This window comes from Carcharodon carcharias, chromosome 12 (genome assembly GCF_017639515.1).
Source record: "Carcharodon carcharias isolate sCarCar2 chromosome 12, sCarCar2.pri, whole genome shotgun sequence".
NCBI classification, from domain to species: domain Eukaryota; kingdom Metazoa; phylum Chordata; class Chondrichthyes; order Lamniformes; family Lamnidae; genus Carcharodon; species Carcharodon carcharias.
In genome coordinates, this window is record NC_054478.1 from 121,289,888 (window position 1) to 121,314,428 (window position 24,541).

General features: G+C 41.7%; 1 protein-coding gene across 3 annotated transcripts in view; it reads left to right on the plus strand.

Moving 5' to 3' along the window:
• The window catches only part of LOC121284644 (KAT8 regulatory NSL complex subunit 1-like protein), a 326,543-nt gene that overhangs the window by 84,328 nt on the left and 217,674 nt on the right, over positions 1 to 24,541 (plus strand). For 2 of the 3 annotated variants that reach the window (XM_041200188.1, XM_041200186.1), the window contains exons 3-6: positions 5,882 to 6,046; positions 17,162 to 17,263; positions 20,560 to 20,673; positions 21,895 to 22,022. In XM_041200188.1, the coding sequence (XP_041056122.1) occupies positions 5,903 to 6,046; positions 17,162 to 17,263; positions 20,560 to 20,673; positions 21,895 to 22,022 (488 nt within the window). In that variant the 5' untranslated portion in view covers positions 5,882 to 5,902. The remainder of the gene's footprint in view (positions 1 to 5,881; positions 6,047 to 17,161; positions 17,264 to 20,559; positions 20,674 to 21,894; positions 22,023 to 24,541) is intronic. The other variant, XM_041200189.1, reaches the window with a different exon arrangement.

The following is a 24,541-nucleotide window of genomic DNA, read 5'->3' on the forward strand; positions in this document are numbered from 1 at the left end:
TTCAAACAAGCACCAAAAGAACAGGGGAAATCCAGAAAGACAGCATTTCAACAGTAGCCTGGAAGGGCAACTTTGTACAAACAAAGGAAAAAGTTCTGCAGATGCTGCAAATCTGAAATAAAAATAGAACATGCTTGAATAACTCAGCAGGTCAGGCAGCATCTCTGGAGAGAGACGGAGTTAACGTTTAGGTCAATGGCCTTTCATAAATGCGTATGTTGCTTTTAATACTTGATCACTTGACCAGGGGTTAAAGAAGTCAAATTCACGTAAGACCAAAAATAAATTGTTAACATGAAGACAGGCAAGGCTGACCAAAGTAACTACCTTTCATCAGTATTACATTTCTGTTAAGACAATTATCTTGTAGGTCATTCCATCCAATCCAATCTATCTCCACGATGATCAAACACTCCTTAGCCCTCAAACGTGATAAATTGAATCTTCAGGATATTAGTCAACCAATCTCATTTTGTAGAGTGTACATATCCCACAATGAAGGATTGACAAATAGAATTCCATGTCCACTGTCTGCACAAGAGCCAGAGGGTGGAATTTGGTACTAGTGTTGGTGGGCCGGTAGCAACCCTGTCATGGCCACTCCATGCACCTGACCTGATTTAATGCCACTCAGGCATTTACCTGTTCAGAGTCTAGGTTCTCCTCATCCTTGGGAAATTTTTTGCTCCCGAGATCTGCCAACCAATTGGAGGCTAGTAGCTCTCCAGTGCTGGCAGTGCAACCAGAAGTGATGGCTACAGCCGGTACTGTGGTAGGTCCAGGCAGAAGTTTGGTAATGGAGCCCAGGAATAAGCTAAGTGGGGCGGGTTTACTACGGCCAGACAGGGAGGCCCCCGTGAGAGGGTTGGGAGGGGGCTAGTATTTAGTGAAGATGGGAGTCTTGACCCATGGATGGCCCATGCCTCAGCGGGTATTTCATTTGGGCATGGGCTGACCATGTAGGAGGGCCCCCCTCCACCAGGCCACAGGCATACCTGCCAGGGTTTACCTGGCAGAATGCTTACATGGCATGGTCCCTGTCCACCACTACTGGCCGAGTTCTAAAGTACATAACTGCTAGACTGGATTTTCGGCAGATGGTGAGGAAACCAACAAGAGGGAAAAACCTACTTGACCTCATCCTTACCAATCTTCCTATCACAGATGCAGCTGTCTTAACAATATTTGTAGGAGTGACCACCGCACAATCCTTGTCGAGACAAAGTCCTTACAAAGTCTTCACATTAAGTGTACCCTCCATTTGTGTGGCACTACCACTGTGCTAAATGGGATAGATTTCGAGCAGATCAAGGAACTCAAAACTGGGCTTCCATGAGGTTCTATGGGCCATCAACAACAGCAGCAGAATTGCATATGACCACAGTCTATACCTTCATGGCCTGGCTGGCATGTCCCGGCTCTACCATTACCATCAAGCCGGGGTATCACCCTGGTTCAATGAAGAGTGCAGGAGGGCATGCCAGGAGCAGCACCAGGCATACCTAAAAATGAGGTGTTAACCTGTTGACGCTACAGAGACAGGACTACTTGCATGACAAACAGCAGAAGCAGCATGCAATAGACAGAGCTAAATGATCTAAGCTCTGTGGTCTTGACACACCCAGTCGTGAATAGGGGTGTACAATTAAACAACTAACTTGAGGAGGGAGGCTTTACAAACATCCCCATCTTCAATGATGAGGTAACTCAGCATGTTGGTGCAAAAGACAAGCCTGAAGCATCTTCAGCCAGAAGTGCCGAGTGGGTGATCCATCTTGGCCACCCCCGAAGTCCCCAGCTGCATAGCTGCCAGCTTTCAGCCAATTCGAGTCAATCCACGTAATGTGAAGAAATAGCTGAAGGCACTGGATACTGCAAAGTCTGTGGGCTCTGACAACATTCCGGCAATTGTACTGAAGATGAGTGCTCCAGTACTAGCCATGCCCCTAACCAAGCTATTCCAGTACAGCTACAAACTGGCATCTACCACAAAAGGGAGGAATCCATCCCAGCCAATTACCACCCCATCAGTCTACTCTCGATCATCAGCAAATTGATGGAACGTGTTGTCGACAGTGCTATCACCTGTCACTTACTCAGCAATAACCTGCTCACTGACTCTCAGATTGTGTTCCACCATGGCCACTCAGCACCTGACCTCATTACCATCTTGATCCAAACATGGACAAAAGATCTGAACTCAAGAAGTGTGGTGAGAGTGACTGCCTTTGACATCAAAGGAGCATTTGACTGAGTGGGGCATCAGGGAGCCCTAGCAAAACTGGAGTCAATGGGAATCGGGGGGAAACTCTCCACTGGCTGGAGTCATACCTAGCATAAATGTTGCTGGAGTCAACCATCACAGTTCCAGGATATCACTGCAGGAGTCCCTCAGCCCAACCATCTTTAGCTGCTTCATCAATGACCTTCCCTCCATCATAAGGGCAGAGTAGGGATGTTCACTGATGAGTGCACTATGTTCAACACCATTCAAGACTCCTCAGATACTGAAGCAGTCCGTGCCCACATGCAGCACGACCTGGATAACATTCAGGTTTGGGCTAATAAGTGGCAAGTAACATTCACATCACCCAAGTGCTAAATGGTCACATGGTTCAGACTCTGAGAACATCAGAAGGTGATCACATTCCTGACAACCTACACTTGCTTCTTACCATTTTCAACAATGGCTATTAGGATTGTAGTTTTCAGTCTGAAAACCTTTTTCTTAGTTTCCAATCTTCACCTTTAGGCAATCATCCTCTGCAATCATGTTATATTCCAGAAAACCAGTATGTGCAGGATAGAACTAGAGCCTATGTTTACATACTTTTATAAGCATTTTTTTTTAAAGTTACACATTACAATTATACACTACCTAATCTACAAACCAGCGCTTCAGTCCTGGGTCTGTTTTAAATGAACAAATGGATCCCCAGTTAATCCCACCACATGCATAAAATTAAGCACAATTACAAGGTAATATACGATTAACATTAGGCTGGATAACTTTTTCTGCTGGCAGAAAAGATGGACCAAATTATCTCCTTCTGTGTCGGAAATTTCTATGCTTCTATGAGACCACTTGCTAGTGTTTAGAGAGTGTTCTCTGCTTGTTTTAGAATTTAGAAGGCAAGAGGCAAGCTTTCCAAAATGAATATAATTGTGTCATACTGTACCAATTCTCCTTTAGTCTGGTTAAATTGATCTGTTAGAATGTTTTCCTATGTTGTAAATTTGTTATATATTTTCATTGTTATACTGTTGTACTTCATTATATTGATAAGAAAGAAATCTTACAAAGAAAGGTTCTCACAAAGTGCTTTACAGAATGAGGAAATGCAGCAACCAAATTGTGCATAGCAAGGTCTTACAAGCAAGAGCAACAGATAATCTGTTTTATGATTTTGCTAATGGGTTAAATGTTTGCCAGGTTACCAGGAAGAACTCCCCTGATCTTCCTCAAAATAGCAACGTGGGATCTTTTACCTCTATCTGAGAGGCCTTTTTTATCATCTGATCTGAATAACAGCACTTGTGACAGTGCAGCACTCTCACAACTGCACGAGAGTATCTATCTGAATCGTGCACTTGAGTTTCTGGAGTAAGAATTGAACATGTGGTATTCTGATCCAAGCAAGTGTGCTACCGCTAACCAAAAGGCTGACACATCTTGTACACTGTTATACTGTTAACAGCATGTCTCAGTGATAGCGCTGCCGCCTTTGAGTATATAGTTTGAAACTCCACTCCAGGACTTGAGCACAAAATGCAGGCTGACACTCCGATTCATTACAGAGGAAGTGATGCATTCTCGGCGGTGTCATCTTTCTGGTGTAACTTTATTCTTTGTGCTTTGCAACTTCAGAAGGTTACTAAAGGTCCCATGGTACCAGTGAAAAGTCTGCACACTTTCATCATTTCATTTCATTCCTATTTGCAATGCAAGAAAACAGCTCTCATATTTGTCTACATTGCAACTGTGTAGTTTAAAGTAATTCATTGCATGCAAAGCTGTTTCTAAGAGGTGTAGTAAGATGTTGTGTTTGTTTTTAAAAATTGGATTTATTAATTTTAAAGCATTAACCAGCCTTTATATTAGTTACCACAAACAAGTGGTTTGTCATAGACTTCTATTTATGTCCAACAAAACTTTTAGTATAAATAGCATGTTGATATAATTTATATTCTTTATATATGGAAGAAGGGTACTTCAAATTTGGCTGCACTATTACATGTCCTGATATTGGAACCAAGTAAGATTTCAAAAGAGAAAGGCAAGAATTGGATGTCTGCTATAACCCACTTCCATGGAAATGCGGGAATAGAACCACTTCTGTTGCCACTGCTTTTTCTATTGATACAGATGACATTTTCAAATGACTGTAAAGGTCAATGGAGTTTTCCTTGTGGCTAGTGTGAGTAAAAATGACAAGTTCACTTTTACATGTTTTGTGTCTTGACCAAAAGTGTTCAGGCATATGATATGAGGGGTAGTAGAAAACCTAGGGTGATGATGGGAATGTGGGACTGGGGTGAAAGCAGGAGGGTTAAAGTGAGAGGGAATGGTTGACAGTGAGAAAAGGGAGGAGTGGTTATGGATGCTTTCAAGGAGTAGGGGATGGTATGGGAAGAAATTTCATGTGTAATGGGGAAGCAGATGTTGAGCTGGGAGCGTGATTACTTTGTGCTGTGGCCCTGGGATTCCTCATTGCTTTATCCTTCCTTTGACCACCCACTGCCTGCACCCACCCCTCCATGAGGGAAAAGGTCAGAAGTAGAGCAGGATAAAGGAAGTCAGAGGAACAAAGGAAAGAACAGGCAAAGCTAGCAAAGAATGGAAAATTACAGAACTAGGAGGGAAAAGAGAGAGAACCAACAACATGAGGATGATAGACATAAAGCAAAGTGTGTGCCGTGACTTATTTGTGAGTCTTCTGTGACATGGAAAAAAATCTTCTGGTTGGTGAGTGGGGCAGGGCCTACTCGCCAATGTGTAAAATGACACGGGGATACGTCAGGGTGCGTCCTGACGTCACCCCGAGTCATTTAGATTTTTAGTTCGTCAGGTGCACAGCCGAATCGGCTATGCACCCGCCGAACTGTCAACCGCCTATTAAGGCCATTAAAAAACTCATTAACATGATTGATGGACGTGCCCGTCCAATGGGCACTATGAGGTTTCATGAGGGTATTTAACTTTTATTAAACATTTAGATAAAAGTTATGGACATGTCCCAACTCGAGACAGTGTCACACGAGTGGTCATGGCAGGGAAATTTTTTAACCAACTTTATTGAAAGTTTTACATTGGAGCCAATCTCCCTGAGGAGATTGCCTCAGGGAGATCTGTGTGCTCTTTCGAGCACATGCCTTAATTGGCCCGCCCACGTAAAATGGGGGCACCGATCGGAGGTTCGCCTGCCCGCGCCCACTCCTGCACTTCTTCCCCGATGGGGCGAAAATGTTGCCCATGATTGCATTCTAAGATAGGTTTAATAGGCCTAGACAGGATGCAACATTGCTACACAACTTGATATTGGCTATCAATGTATATAGAAAACATGGAGATATTGCTTCCACTGGCATTCAAAGGACACAGATTTTAGAGAATTGTTTAAAAAGAAACAAGGGAGATGAGATTTTTATACAAAGTGAGTTGTTATGATCTGGGTTAGGGTGAGAGAAGCAGATTCAATGGAAACTTTCAGAAAGAAATTGGATAGAAACGTGAAAAGGAGAAATTTGCAGGACATGTGGGACCATGGGAGATAACGTTTTCAAAGAACCAGCATCAGGACCAAGTGGGGCCCTTTTTGGGCTGTTTGATCACATAACGTGTTAAAGATATCTCCAGTTTACCATTAATTTTCTGTTGTAGGTTTTTATAACAAATGGCTGGATGTGTGATGTGGTAATTGTCGTAGCTGTAACAGATCATGAGGCGCGTTCTCGAGCCCATGGGATAAGTCTGTTTCTTGTGGATAATGGGATGAAGGGATTCATCAAAGGAAAAAAACTGGAGAAGATTGGTTTGAAAGCACAGGTTTGCCAGAATTTTCTTGACTTGGCTGCTCTTCTGAGTTCACTTTTAAAATATTTTTTATTGTTTTGTTGGTTTTGTCAAATGTTCTGGACTGCATAATTGAAATATGTAAACTGTAAACTCTTTAGTTACACTTTGGATATCACAAGATGTGAGAAGTATATAATCAGCACAAAGAAAGGCCATTGGCTATCAATTCTGTGCCAATTTGGCTCCAAAGCTACTTCTGTTAATGGGTTCTATATTCTATTTACCCTTTATGTGAGAACATTTCTTCTAACTTACCTCCATTTATGTTTTTGATACTATGCCCTGTTACTGTTTGACTGCCTAGTGGAAATGATATTCTATCAAAGCCCTCAGACCATCCTGGTGGGGGATGGAGGTGTAGAGGGATTGAACATCCATGGTGGAAGAGGATATGGGTAGGGCCATGGAACTGGAAATTGAGAAATCAGGTTTAGCAATTTTGCTTCCAATTTCCACCCCTCTACCACCTTCACATGGTCCATCTCCTACAATTCCCTTCCCTTCCTTGACGTCTCTGTCTCCATTTCTGGTGATAGACTGTCCACCAATATTCTATCTTCTCAAAGCTTTCACCATTTTGATCATCTATGTGGGATATCAGCATTAACCTCCTCTGCTTTAGTGAATACAGTATTACGTTTTCAAACCTCTCCTCATAACTATCCTTTCATTCCTTGTATCCTTCACAAAACCACACTTAGCTTCATTCAATATTACTTTATTTGTTTTTGCATTGGATATTCTCCCATATAAAGTCTATTTTTCCTTTTGAAACTGTTTACTGCCTTCAATACTGCTTTCAAAACAATGTTTATCTGCCCACCACTGCATTAGGGAATCTTTGTGATCCACCCATGGCTAACTAAAGAGGTTAAGAATTGTATTAGAACATGAAATAAGAGCAAAGGTAGGTCATGGTGGTGCAGTGGTAATGTCATTAGACTATAAGCCAGAAGCTAATAATTTGGTGACATAGGTTCAAATCCCACCATGGTAGTGGGTGGAATTCAAATTCAATTAATAAAACATAGAATTGAAATTTAGGCTTGAATTTAGGTTCACCAGACTGATTCTTGAGAAGGCAGGATTGTCATATGAGGAGAGATTGGGCCAACTAGGCCTGTATTCACTGGAGTTGAGAAGAATGAGAGGGGATATCATTGAAACATATAAGATTCTGACAGGGATGGACAGATTGGATACAAGGATGATGTTTCCTCTGGCTGGGGATTTAGAACAAGAGGTCACAGTCTCAGGATACAGGGTAAGCCATTTAAGGCTGAGATGAGGAGAAACTTCTTCACTCAAAGAGTGGTGAATCTATATGATTCTCTACCACAGAAGGCTGTGGAGGCTGAATCACTGGAAGTATTTAAGAAGGAAATAGATTTCTGGACTCTAAAGGCGTCAAGGGGTATGGGGAGAGAGCTCCTTTTTTCTATTTGACCCCTCGACTCTGCTCCACCATTGAAAAGACCTGATTTGTGGCCTTAATTACATTCCCCCCCCCCCCCCCCGGCCTTCAACCTTTGACTCCTTTGTAGGTCAAATATTTGTCAAACCCAGCCTCAATTGTATTGAATGACTCAGCTTTTACTGCTCTTTGGGATAGAGAATTTAAAAGATTAACGACCCTCTGAGAGGAGATTTCTCCTCATCTCTGTCTTAAAAGGTAGACCCCTTACTTTGAAACTGTGCCACTAGTTTTAGATTCCCCCACACAGAAAAAAATCATCTCGGCATCTACCCTGTCAAGACCCTCACAATCCTATATATTTCAATAAGATCGTGTCTCATTCTTCTAAACTCCAATGAGTATAGGCCCATCCTTCTCAACCTTTTCTAATAAGACACCCAGGAATCAATCTAGTGAACCTTCTCTGAACTGCCTCCACTGTGAGTGTGTTCCTCCTTAAATAAGGAGACCAAAACTCTCGGTTTCACCAAAGTCCTGTACAGTTGTAACAAGACTTCCCTATATTTATATAAAAGCAAAATACCACAGAAGGAATCTTCCACATACCCCATACAGAGACAGGCACAACTGAAGCCAATGCGAGCACCCATAGCCATACCACTTATTTGGACGAAGTGAGACAAGTTTAAGGAGAAACTGTTCAGTGAAAGAACAAGTTCAGCCAGACGGAGGAGAATAGTGTTGGATGGGGATTGTTTGGGCCTCTGTTCAAGGAAGAAGCGAAGAGCCCTCAAGACCATCCTGGTGGGGGATGGAGGTGTAGAGGGATTGGACGTCAATGGTGAAAAGAACGTGGTTGGAGCCAGAGAACTGGAAATTGAGAAATACAATTCCTCTGATGCCCTACGTCATATCTACAATCACTTCTTGTTCCAGTCCTACTCAGGCCCCCCCTACAACTTTTTTTTCAGTACATGGATGACTGTTTCAGTGCCACTTCATGCTCTCGCCTGGACCTGGAAAAATTTATCAATTTTGCTTCCAATTTCTGCCCCTCTATCAGCTTCACATGATCCATCTCCTACAATTCCCTTTCCCTTCTTTGACGTCTCTGTCTCTATTTCTGGTGATAGACTCTCCATCGATATTCGCTACAAGCCCATCGACTCCCACAGCTACTTCAACTACAGCTTCCTGTAAGGACTCCATCCCATTCTCTCAGTTCCTTCACCTCCGTCGCATCTGTTCTGATGATGCCACTTTCCAAAACGGTGCTTCTGACATATCTTCCTTCTTCCTTAACTGAAGTTTCCCACCCACTGTGGTTGACAGGGCCCTCAACCGGTCCGACCCATCTCCCGCGCCTCTGCCCTCTCACTTTCCCCTCCCCCCCCAGAACCATGATAGGATCATCCTCCACCATTCCTGCCAACTCCAACATGATGCCACCACCAAACATATCTTCCCCTAACCCCCCCTCATTGGCATTTCATAGGGACCATTCCCTCCGGGACACCCTGGTCCGCTTCTCCATCACCCCCAACACCTCATCCCCTTCCAACGGCACCTTCCCATGCAATTGCAGAAGGTGCAACACCTGCCCCTTTACCTCCTCCCTCCTTACCGCCCAAGAGCTCAAATACTCGTTCCAGGTGAAGCAGCATTTCACTTGCACCTCCTTAAATTTGTTCTATTGCATTCGCTACTCCCTATGCGGTGTCCTCTACATCAGGAAGACCAAACGGAGACTGGGTTACCGATTTGCGGAACACCTTCGGCCTGTCCGCAAGCTGACCCAGACCTTATCGGTGCTTGCCATTTCAACACACCATCCTGCTCTCATGCCCGCATGTCTGTTCTTGGCCTGCTGCAATGCTCCAGTGAAACTCAACGCAAACTGGAGGAACAGCACCTCATCTTCCAGTTAGGCACTTTATAGCCTTTTGGACTTAACTTTGAGTTCAACAACTTCAGATCATGAACTCTCCCCTTCACCCCTTTATTAATCCCTTTTTTAAAATTTATTTTTATTTTTATCTACCCATTTTTATTTTTATTTATTTTTATTTTTATTCATTCATTGTTTTATCCCTTTTTTGTCCCGGACTTGAAACGTTAACTCTGTTTCTCTCTCCACAGATGCTGTCAGAACTGCTGAGTTTTTCCAGCATTTTCTGTTTTTAATGTAGCCTATTCCCTGGTTGGTTCCAGAAGTTATTGTTGTACGAAAGTGTCCTGAATAAATTGTATGAACTGATTCTCAAGGCTACCTTTGCTAATTTGATTTGTCTCATGTTTATGTAGATAAAAATTGCCCACGGTTATTACAGTATCTTTCTCATGAGCCCCCATCATTTTTTCCTGTATATTCCGTCCTACAGTGTACTATTGTTAGGAGAGCCTATAAGTAACTCCCACCAATGACTTATTTCCCTTTCTATTTCTTATCTCTATTTCTGATTCTACATCGTGATCTTCGGGGCCAATATCATTTCTAACTACTATACTGATCTCATCATTTATTAACAGAGCTACTCCGCCTCTTTTCCTCTCTTCCTATTTTTCTGAAATGTCAAATACCCTTGAATATTCGGTTCCCAGCCTTGGTCACTTTGCAATCATTTCTCTGTAATATCCAACATTTCATACCCATTTATTTCTATTTATGTTAACAATTCACCCATCTTGCTATGAATTCTGTCTTTTTACCATTTTTCCCTATTCTGACCATTTTTGCTTTTAAACTCTAACTTTTGCACACTCTTTTCCTTCCAATCACACTCTGGTTATCATTCCCTGTATCGCCACTCAGAACTATTGCCTTGTCCTCTCACGATAACTTTCTAAATCTTCCATCACGTGAAACCTCCCTTACAATTTAGTTTAAAGCCTTCGCTATAGCCCTAGTTAAACGATTTGCCAGGACAACGGTCCCAGTGCAGTTCAGGTGAAGGTTGTCCTGATGGTACAGCTCCCTTTTTCCTTAGTACCTATACCAGTTCCCCATGAATTAAAACCCATTTCTCCTCAACCAATCTTTGAGCCATGCATTCAACACTCTGGTTTCATTTATCCGATGCCAATTTGCTTGTGGCTTGGGTAGCAATCCAGAACACAAGAACATAAGAAATAGGAGCAGGGGGAGACCACATGGCCCAATGAGCCTGCTCTACCATTCATTACAATCATGGATGATCTTGGGCTTTAACTCCATTTTCCCATTTACTCCCCATGTCCCTTAATTCCCTGAGAGACCAAAATTATTACCTTTGTTCTCCTTTTTAATTTAGCCCCTAGTTATTCATACTGTCTAAGCAGAACCCCTTTCTTAGTCCTACCTATGCATGGACCATAACAACTGGATCCTTCCCCTCCCACTCCAAGTTCCTCGCCAGCTCCAAGGAGATGCCCTTGACTCTGGCACTGGGCAGGCAATACTGCCTTTGAGACTCATGCTCTCGACTGCAGAGAACAGTATTTATGCTCTTCCCTTTTTACTCTTCCCTGTAACCCCTCCTTCTTGAATGGCTCCCTGTACAATAGGTCTGTGGCCATTGTCCTCACCCTCCCTGTAGTCTCTGCCCTTGTCCACTATTATCCTCTGAATCTTTTGCTGCCTCACTTATAATCACACCCTCCTGTTCCTGACGATGGACCAAACCTAAAGTACCTAACCTAAGGAACTGCTTCCTGGAACAAAGTGTCCAGGTGACTTTTTCCCTCCCTGGTTAATCAGTGCCTGAAGTTCTGACTCTAGCTTAGGAAATCTGAGCCAAAGTTCCTCGAGCTGCAGACACTCACTGCAGATGTGGCTGCTGTGGATCACACTAGTATCCATCAGCTCCCACATGCTGTCGCTGTTGCATATCATCTGCCCTGTCATCTTTGTTGTACTTTGTTTAATTAGGGTTTGAAGTTTGGTACTTGATAATTTGTAGTTATAATAAATTTGAAACAGTACTTGTACCTCCTTAGTACTAGTTTATACTATCCCAGTTTAGAGAATAAAAATGTAAAACTCATCAACTAACCACCTATCTGCTTTCCTAATTAATACCTCTGGACATCAGCTCACGCTGTGTCCCACTACATCTCTTGGACCAGTCCTTGTTCTGTAAAAGACCAGAGCAGCACCTGTTTCCTTACTGTGCCAAATTCCCTCACTTACCAAATTCCTGAGTTTAGTACACTATCAAAGGTTAAAAGAATAATATTGCCAAGAAGAGCAGAAAGCCAGAGGGCTGGGAGAGTTTTAGGTACCAGTAAAGGATGACCAAAATATTGATAAAGAGAAAATAGAATATGAGAGTAAACTAGCCAGAAAAATAAACAGATTGTAAAAGCTTCCACAAGTATGTTAAAGGGAAAGGGGTGACAAAAGTAAAATGTGGACCCCTTAGTAGCTGTGTCAGGAGAAATTATAATGAACAATAAGGAAATGGAGAAGAAACTAAATAAATAATTTGTGTATCTCCACAGTAGAAAGACACAAAAAACAGAAATAGTGGGGAAAGCACGTGTCTAATGAGAGAGAGAGAAATTCTGTAAATCCCCAAGACCTGATAGCCTACTTCTGGGATTCTAAACAAGATGGCTGCAGTAATTGTGGTTGCACTGGATGTGATTTTCCAAATTTACTAATTTCTGGAATGCTCCCAGTTGATTAGAAGGTAGAAAATGAAGCACCACTAGTCAAGGAAGGAGGGACAGAAGAAACAGGGAATCACAGGCTGATTAGCCTGATATCAGTCATTGAGAAAATGTTGGAATCCATTATTAAGGAAGTGGTAACAGGGCACTTAGAAAGATAAAGCATGATTAAGCAGAGTCAATCAACATGGTTTTGTTGGAAGGGAATTCTTGTTTGGGAAATCTATTCCAGTCTTTTGAGGATGTAACAAACAGGATGTGGGCCCGTTTAGCTCAGATGGTTAGAGTGTGGTGCTTAATAATGCCGATGGCGTGAGTCCAATCCCTGTACTGGCTGAGGTTGTTCTTCAGGCTTGCCTCTTCTTACCCCTTTGCGATATCGTGGAAGCAATGAGGACACTACATGAGAGAGAGAACTAACAGAATAGTATGTTTGGATTTTCAAAGGGCATTTGATAAAGTGTCACATGAAAAAGGCTCTTGGGGTTGAGGTGATATATTTGTCTGGATACTGACATATGTTGGCTAGCGGTCAAGCAATGTCTTGATTTTAAAATTCTCATCCTTGCTTTCAAATTCTTCCATGGCTTTGCTCCTCCTTTTCATCTCTGTAACCACAAGTCCAAAAATTCTTTGAGATATCTGCCCCCTTCAAATTCTGGCCTCTTGTGTGTCCACAATTTAATTGCTTCACCAATCGTAGCTGTTCCTTCAGCTGTCTCGGCCTCAAGCTCTGGAGTACCCTCGCTTCACCTCTTCATCTTTTTACCTTGCTTAAGGCACTCCTTAAAACCTACCTCTTTGACTAAGTTTTTGGTCATCTTTCCTAATATCTCCTTGTGTGGCTCAGTGTCATACTTGGTTTTATAATGCTTCATGGAAGCACCTTGGGTTATTTCATTACATTAAAGGCACTATATAAATATAAGTTATTGTTGCTGGATAGAGGATTGGTTTAAGTTCAGAAACAGCAATGTGATGACCAGATAATATTTTGTGATGTTGATTGGGAGATAAATTTTGGCCAGGATACTGGGGATAACTCCCCTGCTGCTTTTCAAATAGTGCCTTACATCCATTTGAGAGGACCAACTCCTAAGTTTAACGTCCCATTCAAAAGACAGAACTTGCAACAGTGCAGCATTTCCACAATACTGCACTGAAATGTCAACCTTGATTTTTGTGCTCAAGTCCTGGAGTGGAACCTTGTGTCTCAGCCGAGAGTGTTACCAACTGAGCCATAACTGATACCCTACTGAGTCCAGACTGCCCCTTCAATCTCCAAATTGGCTAAACATGTTCTCCTTTTACTCTGACTTTATCCCAGTTGTTAGGGTATTTGAAATAACCCACTATTACTGCCCTATTGTTTCTGCACTTCTCAGCAATTTGCCTTATTATTTGATCTTTTGTTTCCCTTTGACTGTTTACGGGTGTATCAGTATAGTCCCAGCAGTGATTGTTCCTTTTTTGTTGCTCAATATGTTGCCCTTTATTTCAACAGGGTTGGAGTACAAGAATAAGAAAGTCGTGCTGTAATTGCATTTCCCTTAGGCAGTCGCTCAAGATTGAGAATGACTCACTTCCACTCTGGTTCAATGGGTTCTGTAATGGCTGATAAGCCTGATGCGTGACCTACAGACTCTGCCACATGTGGGTGTTGGGTAGATGAGTTGTTTGAAGCTTTATGTGCTCTCCCCAATGCCACAACTTTGCTTCCCTGTGTCCCAAGAAGGTGTCTAGTTGTGTTTGATGCTTTCCCAAATGAACCATCTCCATTTTGGTTCGTCACAGATCAGGAACTCCATGAGGGGGTGGGGATGTTTGACCTCTTCAGGGAAGCTATGTGGACATTCCTAAAGCATTTCCACTGTTGTCCTGGGAGCCTCCTGCTGCGACCAAGTTCCGAGTAGAGCAGTTGCTTCGCAAGTCTGGTGTTTTTATCTCTTTGTTTTTATATAAATGACATGTCCTGTCCAGCAGAGCTGGTTTTAAGTGATTGGAGCCAACATGCTGGACAGGTTGACTTGGGAGAGGATGCCACTGGATTTGGGGGATTTTTGAAGGCACTGCTGATGGTACCTCTGCAGTGCTTTGATATGCCTGTTGTAGATTGTCCAGGTATCCGAAGCATCTAGGAGCACAGGAATCACTGCTGCCCCCTAAACCATGACTTAGCCTCAAATTTAAGATCTTAGTCCTCAAATATTCTTTTCCTCAGTCAGCTGAAAGCTGAGCAAGCACATTGGAGCTCATGATGGATTTCAGCATCTATCAAGTGAAATACACTTCAAAAAAAAGGACCTAATTACCCGCAAGGTGCTTTGGGACATCTTGAGGCCATGACGATTGTTATTTAAATGCAAATTCATTTGTCTTTCTCTCTTGCTCTCTTTGCTTTCTCTCTCTTTCTTGAGGGTCTTTTCAGTAACTACTACATTCCCTTTCTATGTTTATTCCTTGAACAACTTGACATCCCGTGCTGTACTATTCTATATGCATCCTATAAACATAATTATGTTGGCCAAACATGACCTACACTTAAGGTTGTCTTTGCTCTCTCAAGTAATGCCATGCTTTTCCAGATGTTTTATTATGTTAATCATTAATACAGTCTTAACAGTTTTTCTGCTACTAATGTGAAGTTTGCTGGTTTGTAATTACCCTTTTGTCTTTTTTTGAACATTTTCCAATTCTTTGGTACACTTTCCATTTCAGAAAGATTCTGGTACATTATGGTTAGAACCCGAGTTATTTCATCACTCACCTGTCGGAGTATGGCTTCTTACTTTTGAACTTCTTGCTACATCCATTCAACTGTTGTAACAAATTTTTACCACTGTTGGGATTTGTTTTTAGCTTGCATCTTATCCATCTTATATGTAATGCTGCCCATTATTGATTTGCTGTTTTAGCTGCTAAATTTTCAGTCCAATTTAATCCAGATTTAGTCCCATTTCAACCCTTCAGCATTAGCTTTCAGTGCAGCAACATTGTTTTTGACTCTTTTTTATTATGACAAATTTAATTAAATTATGACCACTGGCCTCCACATTCAGTTCTTAGGTAGATAACTGCTTGGATGTTTCAGTCTTAACTGATTTTGCTTCAGTTGTACATACTGTTGCTTTGTTTATTCTTGGAATATGAACAGAGCTGACATTTAGTTCCCAGGCTTAGTCGTTCCTTGAACTGCTGTTGATTTGGTGACGGTGCTTCCACAATGATGCTGTGTACCCTACTGTCCGTACCCAAGCTTTATATGAGACCCTAGCAAGCTAAAACAGAACCTTAAATAAAAACAGAAAATGCTGGAAAATCTCAGCAGCTCTGGCAGCATCTGTGGAGAGAAAAAAACAAAGTTAATGTTTTGTGTCCATATGACCCTTCTTCAGAGCTGAAGAGTATGTGATGAAATTTATACTGTTTAAGTGAGGTGGGGCAGGTGGAGCTGGATAGAAAGCCAACGATAGGTGGGGACAGGGGAGGAATTGACAAAGATGTCATGAACTAAAGAACAAAGGGACTATAAATGGTAGTGGTTAGTGCTAAAAAAGATGCTAATAGTGGCATAAGTTGGAGCTTGTGTTTCTTAGCATCTGAAAGGAAGAGGAAGTTTCTTGCTTTTATCTTAATACAGTACCTTGCTTGTTAACAGTACTATTTATATATGAGCATTAAAGTTTTAGAACTATGCAGCAAGAAACCTGAAATGTTTTTGAATCATACAATAGAGAAGGAGGCCATTCAGCCCATCATACCTGTGCCAGAGCTATCCAGTTTATAGAATATTTCTACTTCCTCTGCTGTGGTTTCACAAGATTTTTTGTTCTTTCCGGTTGTATTTTGAATACTGTATGAAAGCACTAACTTTTACTGATATTCATTGAGGTATTGGAATAAAATAAAGAATCTGTAAATTATACTGCCCAGTGTTACAGACAGGAGGGGTGTTAATTTAAACAGCACTAATTTCTCCTCTCACCACCTGTCCATAAATAGAAAGGTGTTTTGATTTGTTTCCCTCTTTATAAGCACCCCCCAACCCCTCAGTTTTGGTGCAATCCAATTTTCTATTATGAGCCCCACAACAACCTCGAGAGAGGATGAATTCGCGCACATTCAAAACATGGGAGGAGGGTCACATCGTTGCCTCCTTTGCATTCATACAGTAAAAAAGAGATAGTGAAAAGAAAGATTTACAATGTAGAGACCACAGAAAAAAGTAGTATTGTTTCATATGGGTTCCAGAGTCCAGAATCAAAGCCCAATGAGGTATTCCTTTACGGAGGTTGCCGAGCTGAAAACCAATGCTGGATCATTCACTTTTCTAGTTGTGTTGACTTCACATCATGAAATATGCATGCAGAGATGAATCAGTCTTGTAGGCAATGGTACAGAATTTCCACCAGAAGCAATGTAGATGGGGCCAGGTGTCCAACCTGGGCCAGAGCTCCATGACTGTGAAGCTGCTAGTAAAATGGTAAAAAAGCAGACTGAGACATTGCAGTCCAGCAAGGCAATGTTACTAGCTTCACAAAGCAGAGGCCCATGTCACATGGCTCCCACCTTTTCCACAGTGTCTTTGACAAGGGCGATGTGTATCACTTGTTCGAGTCCCCGAGATTGTTAAATGTCTCAACCATTAAGGATTGGAAGGAATGTTGCGGCGCCCTTTAGTTTAGCAGATAAGCAGACTACTGTTGGCCATCCTGGGTTATGAAATGCAGATGGCCTTTGTATAGCTCTCTTTGAATTTAGCCTGTGCACTCCACAAAGGGTCATTAGTGGTTCTTTAAGGCTAACGATGTGTGTGTATACCGATACTGCCAAGTAGCTTATTTTGTTCAGGGTCACAGGCAGGCATGGATTCAACCATTTTGGATCTTTGTCCAGTTTGAAATTTTTAGAGATAGCAATGAGCATATCTCTAAATATATTGTATAAGAAAATGTACAGGTTGACATCTTAGTCCCTCACGCTAGATTGACAAAATTCTCTTCTTTTTGAATGGAAAGGATACAGCTGAACTCTTCTTTGAGGATATGCGCTTGCCAGCTGATGCTCTACTAGGAGAAGTTAATAAGGGATTCTACTACCTTATGACTGAGCTTCCACAGGTAACAGTTCAGATTTTTGTTATCACTTGTTTCATGATTTCACAATTTCTATAGCTTTATTCCAAGGGACAAGCTGGCACCTTTCCCCCATGACTATTTTCATGTGTGTCCTGAGACATCTAGGTGTGGAAAGGATCATAGCTGAGCCCAATACTGCTGTTCCTCACACATGTGCACAGTTGGTTAGCAATTATGAGGGACAACCTTGGTTCACCTTTTTTCCCATGTCGAGCCGGGGACACTGAGGCTAAATATTGAACACCAACTACTGCTTTAATTGAGACCGACTAGATCAATGTAAAGCAGAGATTGAATCTGTCACCTTCTGGACTGTAGTTCAGTAGTATACTCGGTCATGCCTTTTTCCACTGGGCCATGGAGAGTATAATTTAAATGAAGACCTGGGAAAGATGCTCATCTGCAGTGAGAACTGCAGTTTCTACTGCTAAGTGCCAATTTTCATGTTGGAATCGTAACATGGCAAATTTCCAACAAACTGCCAGGGAAGGGGAGAGAGATTTTCTCTAACAGGATAAATATTTAGCTTTTCTCTCCTAACTGTACTGATAGAGAAGGGGTAGCAAGGCTTGGGTGTGGAGTTATTACTTTACATTGCCTTTTCTTATACGAGTGCTGCCTTTTACTGTTCTTTTGTACACTCACCTAATAGCCTCTGGGTAAAGCCTCTGTTGAATGGCAGTAGACAACTGTAAAATTGGTTTGTGCTGTGGGAAGGAAAAAGGAGCAAGTGTTTTCATTCCTCTCCAGTCACAGAATCAAAGAATCACACAGTGCAAAAAAGGCCCTTTGGCCCATCGAGTCTGCACTGACACGTGAGAAACACCTGACCTACCTACCTACTTAATCTCATTTACCAGCACTTGGCCCATAGCCTTGAACATTATGACATGTCAAGTGATCATCCAGGAACTTTTTAAAGGTTGTGAGGCAATCCGCCTCCACCACCCTCCCAGGCAGCGCATTCCAGACCGTCACTCCTCTAGGTAAAAAAGTTTTTCCTCACATCCCCCCTAAACCTCCTGCCCCTCACCTTGAACATGTGTCCCCTTGCGACTGACCCTTTAACTAAGGGGAGCAGCTGCTCCCTATCCGCCTTGTCCATGCCCCTCATAATATTGTACACCTTGATCAGGTCGCCCCTCAAACTTCTCTCTGCTCCAACGAAAACAACCCAAGTCTGTCCAACCTCTCTTCATAACTTAAATATTTCATCCCAGGCAACATCCTGCTGAATCTCCTCTGCACCCCCTCCATTGCAATCACATCCTTCCTATCATGTGGCAACCAGAACTGCACACAGTACTCCAGCTGTGGCCTCACCAAGGTTCTATACAACTCCAACATGACCTCCCTACTTTTGTAATCTATGCCTCAATTGATAAAGGCGAGTGTCCCATAAGCCTTTTTCACCACCCCACTAACATGCCCCTCTGCATTCAGAGATCTATGGACACACAAGCCAAGGTTCCTTTGTTCCTCAGAACTTCCTAGTGTCATGCCGTTCATTGAATACTTCCTTGTCAAATTACTCCTTCCAAAGTGTATCACCTCACACTTTTCAGGGTTAAATTCCATCTGCCACTTATCTGCCCATTTAACCATCCCATCTACATCTTCCTGCAGCCCAAGACACTCAACCTCACTGTTAACCACCCAGCCAATCTGTGTCATCCACAAACTTACTAATCCTACCCCCCACATAGTCATCTATGTCGTTTATATAAATGACAAATAATAAGGGACCCAGCACAGATCCCTGTGGTACGCTACTGGACAATGGCTTCCAGTTGCTAAAGCATCCTTCTGTTATCACCCTCTGTCTCCTACAACTAAGCCAATTATGAATCCACCTTATCAAATTACCCTGTATCTCATGTGCCTTTGCCTTCTTTATAAGTCTCCCATGTGGGAAATTGTCAAAGGCTTTGCTGAAATCCATATAAACTACATCAACTACACTACCCTAGTGACCCCTTCCTGGAAAGTTTGTGGTTGTACACTGTTATGATCTCAGTAAATTTTTTTCTGCTATTAACAGGAAGTTAATGATACGACCAGATTTCACATTTTAAGATTTTTACTGTAACAAATAACTAAAAATACTATAAACACTATTTTTATAGGCAACTTATACTTTAAACTACAGAAAGGAATGTCCCTCTTTTATACTTATGGCAAATAGTCCACATTTGATTCCAGCTTTCAGTGGGTCCATGTTTTCCTGTTTCACTAAGTAGTGACTTTGAGTGATCGTCTCCAGGCGCTTCCTTGAGTTTTTGCAGTGTTTCCCAAATTCACTCCTAGCAGTAAAGCCCACTCCGCTGACTCTTCTCTCCTGCCCCCAGCCACACCAGGAAATCTCCCGGATTCTTTAGTTGGCTGCAAAATGTGTCTCTTTGACTAGAGACCATCTCCCTCCCACATCTAGCTTGCAAAGCACCTGCAGCCACTTCTCTGCTGACCACGCTGACTGCTGTTCTTTTCCTCGTTTCTCTTTTGCTCCAAAAGTTTGGAGCTGGCAATTCTATTTAGTGCCCTTGTTCTTAGTTCCCAAGTGTGACAACTTCGCTCAGCAAGGCCAGGCCTGTTCTCAGGTGGAATTCAAAATAGTCACATGGCCCCCTTCATTTTAGCCTAAGTTTAAAGACACAGTCCAAAACATGATAATCTTAAACACCTCATAATTGTAACACCACCAGTTAAAATTAGGCTTGCCTGTGTTGTCCTCCACTCTCTTAATATAGACCTGCTTGACAAGTGAGCACTTCAGAAATGTACTGCAGCGCTACCAGTGTCCATAGAGCCACTCTCCAGTAAGAATTGACACCCTCAAAGGAGGGAAGAATATTGGCATCAAATATTAATTTTGTTCCTGTTTTTCTTTTTGTTGAACTACAAGCCTGTAACATATTTGCACGAGGTGGGGATAGTCTGAAAAAGGACTGAGCCCAACAGTGAGAAAATACAGGCAAAATTGCAAAGCAGGAGAAGTAACAGGACAATTGGAATAGCTTAATGACCATCTTTTGAAACATTTTTTAAAAAGAACAGCATGGATTTGATTTACAGCAATGCCCTATATCAAATTAGGTTATTTGCTGGTATAATCTGATGTAAAGCTTATATTTTCCCCATGCACAAAAGAATAAAATTTGTTTTAACCTGTACTGTTTATATTGCTTGTGAGATGGAACTAGAATTGGCTGGTTAAATATGATGGATTCTGTTGCATTTTATTCCTGTCTGAAATAAAGTGTAACCCTGTATGTTTAAAGGAACGATTGCTAATTGCAGACATGGCCCTTGCCAACTGTGAATTCATATTTGAAGAAACTAGAAAGTATGTGAAACAGCGAAAGGCCTTTGGAAAAACTATTGCTGATTTGCAGGTGAGTACACACTTTGTAACATTCAAAAAAATAAATTAATTACATTTAATGTTCACCTCTGGAGGAAATGAAAGGATTCTATGGAATGAGTGATTTGGTGAGTGAACAGAATTTAACAAACTGTTTAGTTTGACAATACTGATAAATGTAACCTTTGCAGTAATAGGCATCAAATGTGACAAGCTGAATATAAATTTGTGCAAGAGATTGGTTCTTAGACTTGCGAACAGTTTAGGTAAAATTATTTGCCTGTTTTTTTCCCTCTCCCCTCCTCAAAACGGATGTGGACTTCCCCATGGCTCATTTTCTGTTTTCTATTTCTGGATTTATTGTGTTTTTTTAGCCTTCCTCATAAAGGATTGACACTCTGAGTGATTACATGGATGCCAGAAACCCTCCAATAACATGCCCATGAGTGCTGGCAGGATAACCCCCTGAACTCAATCTTCCACAGTGTCCACATAGACTTTCTAGCTATGGATTGTGATTAGAAGCATGAACACTAACTGATTTTTCCCACTCTCTCCATCTGCTGTAGCCCTTGCTGCTCTGCATCAACAAGAAGGCAACTCCAGGTTTATATGGTCCTTGTCCACAGGCCATTGGTAAAATCTGTGGATTTTTAATATCCATTCAGAAAATAGTTCTGACAGACTTGAATCTGACACCTTAGCACAAGAACTCTGATGGATCAAGAAGGAGTCAATGTAACAAAATTAAATTTCATTGCCAGTACAATTCTAGCATTCCACCACAATGGCCTAGGAGGGCAGCATAGATGAAGACAAAAAATGTTGCCAAACTGTTATTGCTTGAGATTGATAACCAAAATATTATTCATTACTTTTCATTTGCTTTTCTGTTCCAAATTTTTTTGAGCCTTGAAGTCAGCAGAAATGGCTGACATTTTAGAGCAGATCTGTTGAATATTACAAAGAACAGTTTTCGAAATGAAGTGAAACATACAATAGTTTTACACTGATAACAATTTCTGACAGTCTTTAATAAATATAAAAGCAAAATACTGTGGATGCTGGAAGTCTGAAATAAAAACAGAAAATGCTGAAAAAATTCAGTAGGTCTGGCAGCATCTGTGAAGAGAGAAACTGATTTAACGTTCTTAGAATTAAGTATTTGAAATACCACTGCAAATTGCTTTCCAGACATGAAACAGAATTCTCAGGAAATTATGGTAAGGATTCTTCTTCCTTTCACTTCTAGACAGTGCAGCACAAGCTGACAGAAATAAAGACGCAGGCTTGTGTGGGGAGAGCATTCCTTGACAGCTGTCTGCAGTTGCACAAAGAACGACGACTGGATTCGACTACGGCTTCCATGGCTAAATACTGGTATTTGTGCTGCATTGATTTCTATGTGTACTTCAGCAGTGTTCTTCAGTGGTATAAATAATTAATGCTGTAGTCAGTTCACTCCAGAAAAAAATATAATGACTTTCCACTTCTATATTCAGAGTATACTGCTGTCAGCACTCCAATTTTACTGAATTGTCATTGTGGGATTGTGAACTTTTAATGGAACCACTCTCTAGATTTTTTGTGATAAATATCAGTAAGGAAGAGAAAATGAACTTGCATTTACGTAGCATCTTTAACAATTGCAGGGAGTTCCAAGGCTTTTCATAACTAATGAAGTATAGGCCCTGGTGTAATGTGGGGAAAATTGTTGTGTAGAATTTTTTGATACCATGATTGATACCAACACAATAAATATCTTTGATAATGTTACCTCTTTCTCTTTGAGTCATAGAGTCATAGATACAAGATTCATGGTAGCAGTAAATCTTGAGCACTTGATCGAGGCTGCCACTTTAATGGAAAACTGAGGGAGTTTGTCATTTCTGTATGCAATGCTTTCAGTATGTTCGGGTGTACAATCTGGGCACCAACAGGATTTGAAAGATGGGACTTACACTTTGAGGGTTTGAAAGTTTATTGACTTTTTCTAAAAGATTAGAAAGAAACTGGAGATGAAATTCCCTAAGCTATTGGCCCGGATCTTCTGAACAGACGCAGCGATATTTAGATTGCTGCTGTGATTGAAAATTCTCCCTGACTCAATGCTGTTGCACATTTCTACTGGGACATTCTGAGAAATGTACAGTGCATTGTCCATCAGGGAACTCCGGTGAAGTGGAGGAGAGTCAGAGGAAGACAGGACATGCCCTGTTTTATGGCACTAACTGCCGTATGGTAAGTTTAAAGGTCAGTTTGAATGTTAGTGAATGAATGTGATGGATGGGTGAGTGGGTGACATAGGTAAGTAGATGAGTTGCTAGGTGGGTAGGGTGACATGGAGGTGAGGTGGTAGGTGGATGAGTGGTTGGTATGGGGGTAGTTTGATTGCTTCAGGAGGATAGTTGGGTCACATTGGGGTGTTATTCAGATGTTCGGGGTGGTGGTTGGGTTGGTGGAGGTTAACTGGTCAGGGCTGTAGTTGGGTGATTGGGGGTTTGTGGGTGGGAGGGTTGTCAGTTCAGGAGGGTCGTCAGAGGGGTCAGTGAGTGATGGGGGCGGTGGGCAGGTCAGTTGTGTGGTTGCCCACATGTTAGGCTAGGTTTTAATCTGTCCAATATTTCTTGGGAAGCATGTCAGAACTTTCTGAAGCCTCTGACTCCAACTCAGAATCGAAGACGTTTTCAGATGGTCTGGGGAGCAGGGGAATTGCCCATTGGAAGTTGAAACTTCCTGAGCAGTTCCTACCTAGGTCAGCGCATTAAGATTTCCACAGGGTCCCAATGAGCATTTCAGCCTTATGCCCAGTCTCTGACGATCCAAACTCATTAGAATTGTTTTCCTCACAAGAGAAACTGAATCCTATGTTCCATTGTGCCTGTGCCGGCTTCTTGAAAGCACAATTTAATTAGTCCTGCTTCCTTGCTCTTTTTCTATACCCTTTCAATTTTCAAGAATTTATCCAATTTCTTCCTGGAAATTAACATTGAATCTGTTTCCACCGCCCTTTCAAAGTGTTCATTCCAAATCATAACAGCTCACTGCATGGAAGAAAATACTGCTTTAGCTTTTCTGCCAGTTGCCTTAAATCTGTGTCCTCTGGTTACCGATCTTATTGCCAGTAGAAACAGTTTCTCCTTACTTATTTGATCAAAAACCTTTATGATTTTGAATAGCTCTATTAGACTTCCCCTTCAGCTTCTCTGTTCAAAGTAGAACAATTCCAGCTTCTTCCATCTCTCCTTGAGATGGTTCCTCATATCCTGATATTATTCCAGTAAATCTCCTCAGCGCTTTCTCCAAGGACTTGGCATCATTTCTAAAGCATGGTGCCCAGAATTGGCTGCAGTATTGCAGCTGGGGCCTAACCAGTGATTAAAAAGATTTGGCATAATTTCCTTTCTTTGTACTCTATGCCACTATTTATAAAGCCTCTGTAACAACCTTCTCAGCTTCCACCATCAAAGATTTTTGTACGTATGCCCCCAGGCCTTTCTGTTCCTGCACCTCCTTTAAAATCGTTCCATGTGGTTTATATTGTCCTCATTCTCCTTTCCAAAATGCATCACTATCAAACTTTTGCTAACCTATGTTCTCCTGAAATCTGCTATTATTCTCCCCACTGTTTTCTACTTTTTCAAGTTTTGTGTCATTTGCAAACCCAATTCCAAGTCATTAATACATAGTGTCAGTCATAGGTTTTGTAAGAAGGTAGTTTGTGTTTTCTTTACCCCTTTGGAGTGTGTATGTCAATCAAATAACTTTAGCAGCAAACTTTTATGAGTTAAAAAGTAAAGAAGATTATTTATTCTTATGCACTTACTCCGAATTAAACACACCATCACACCCACAAGTTCTTATGCATGCTATCTCACAACGATTAGGTACAGATGAAG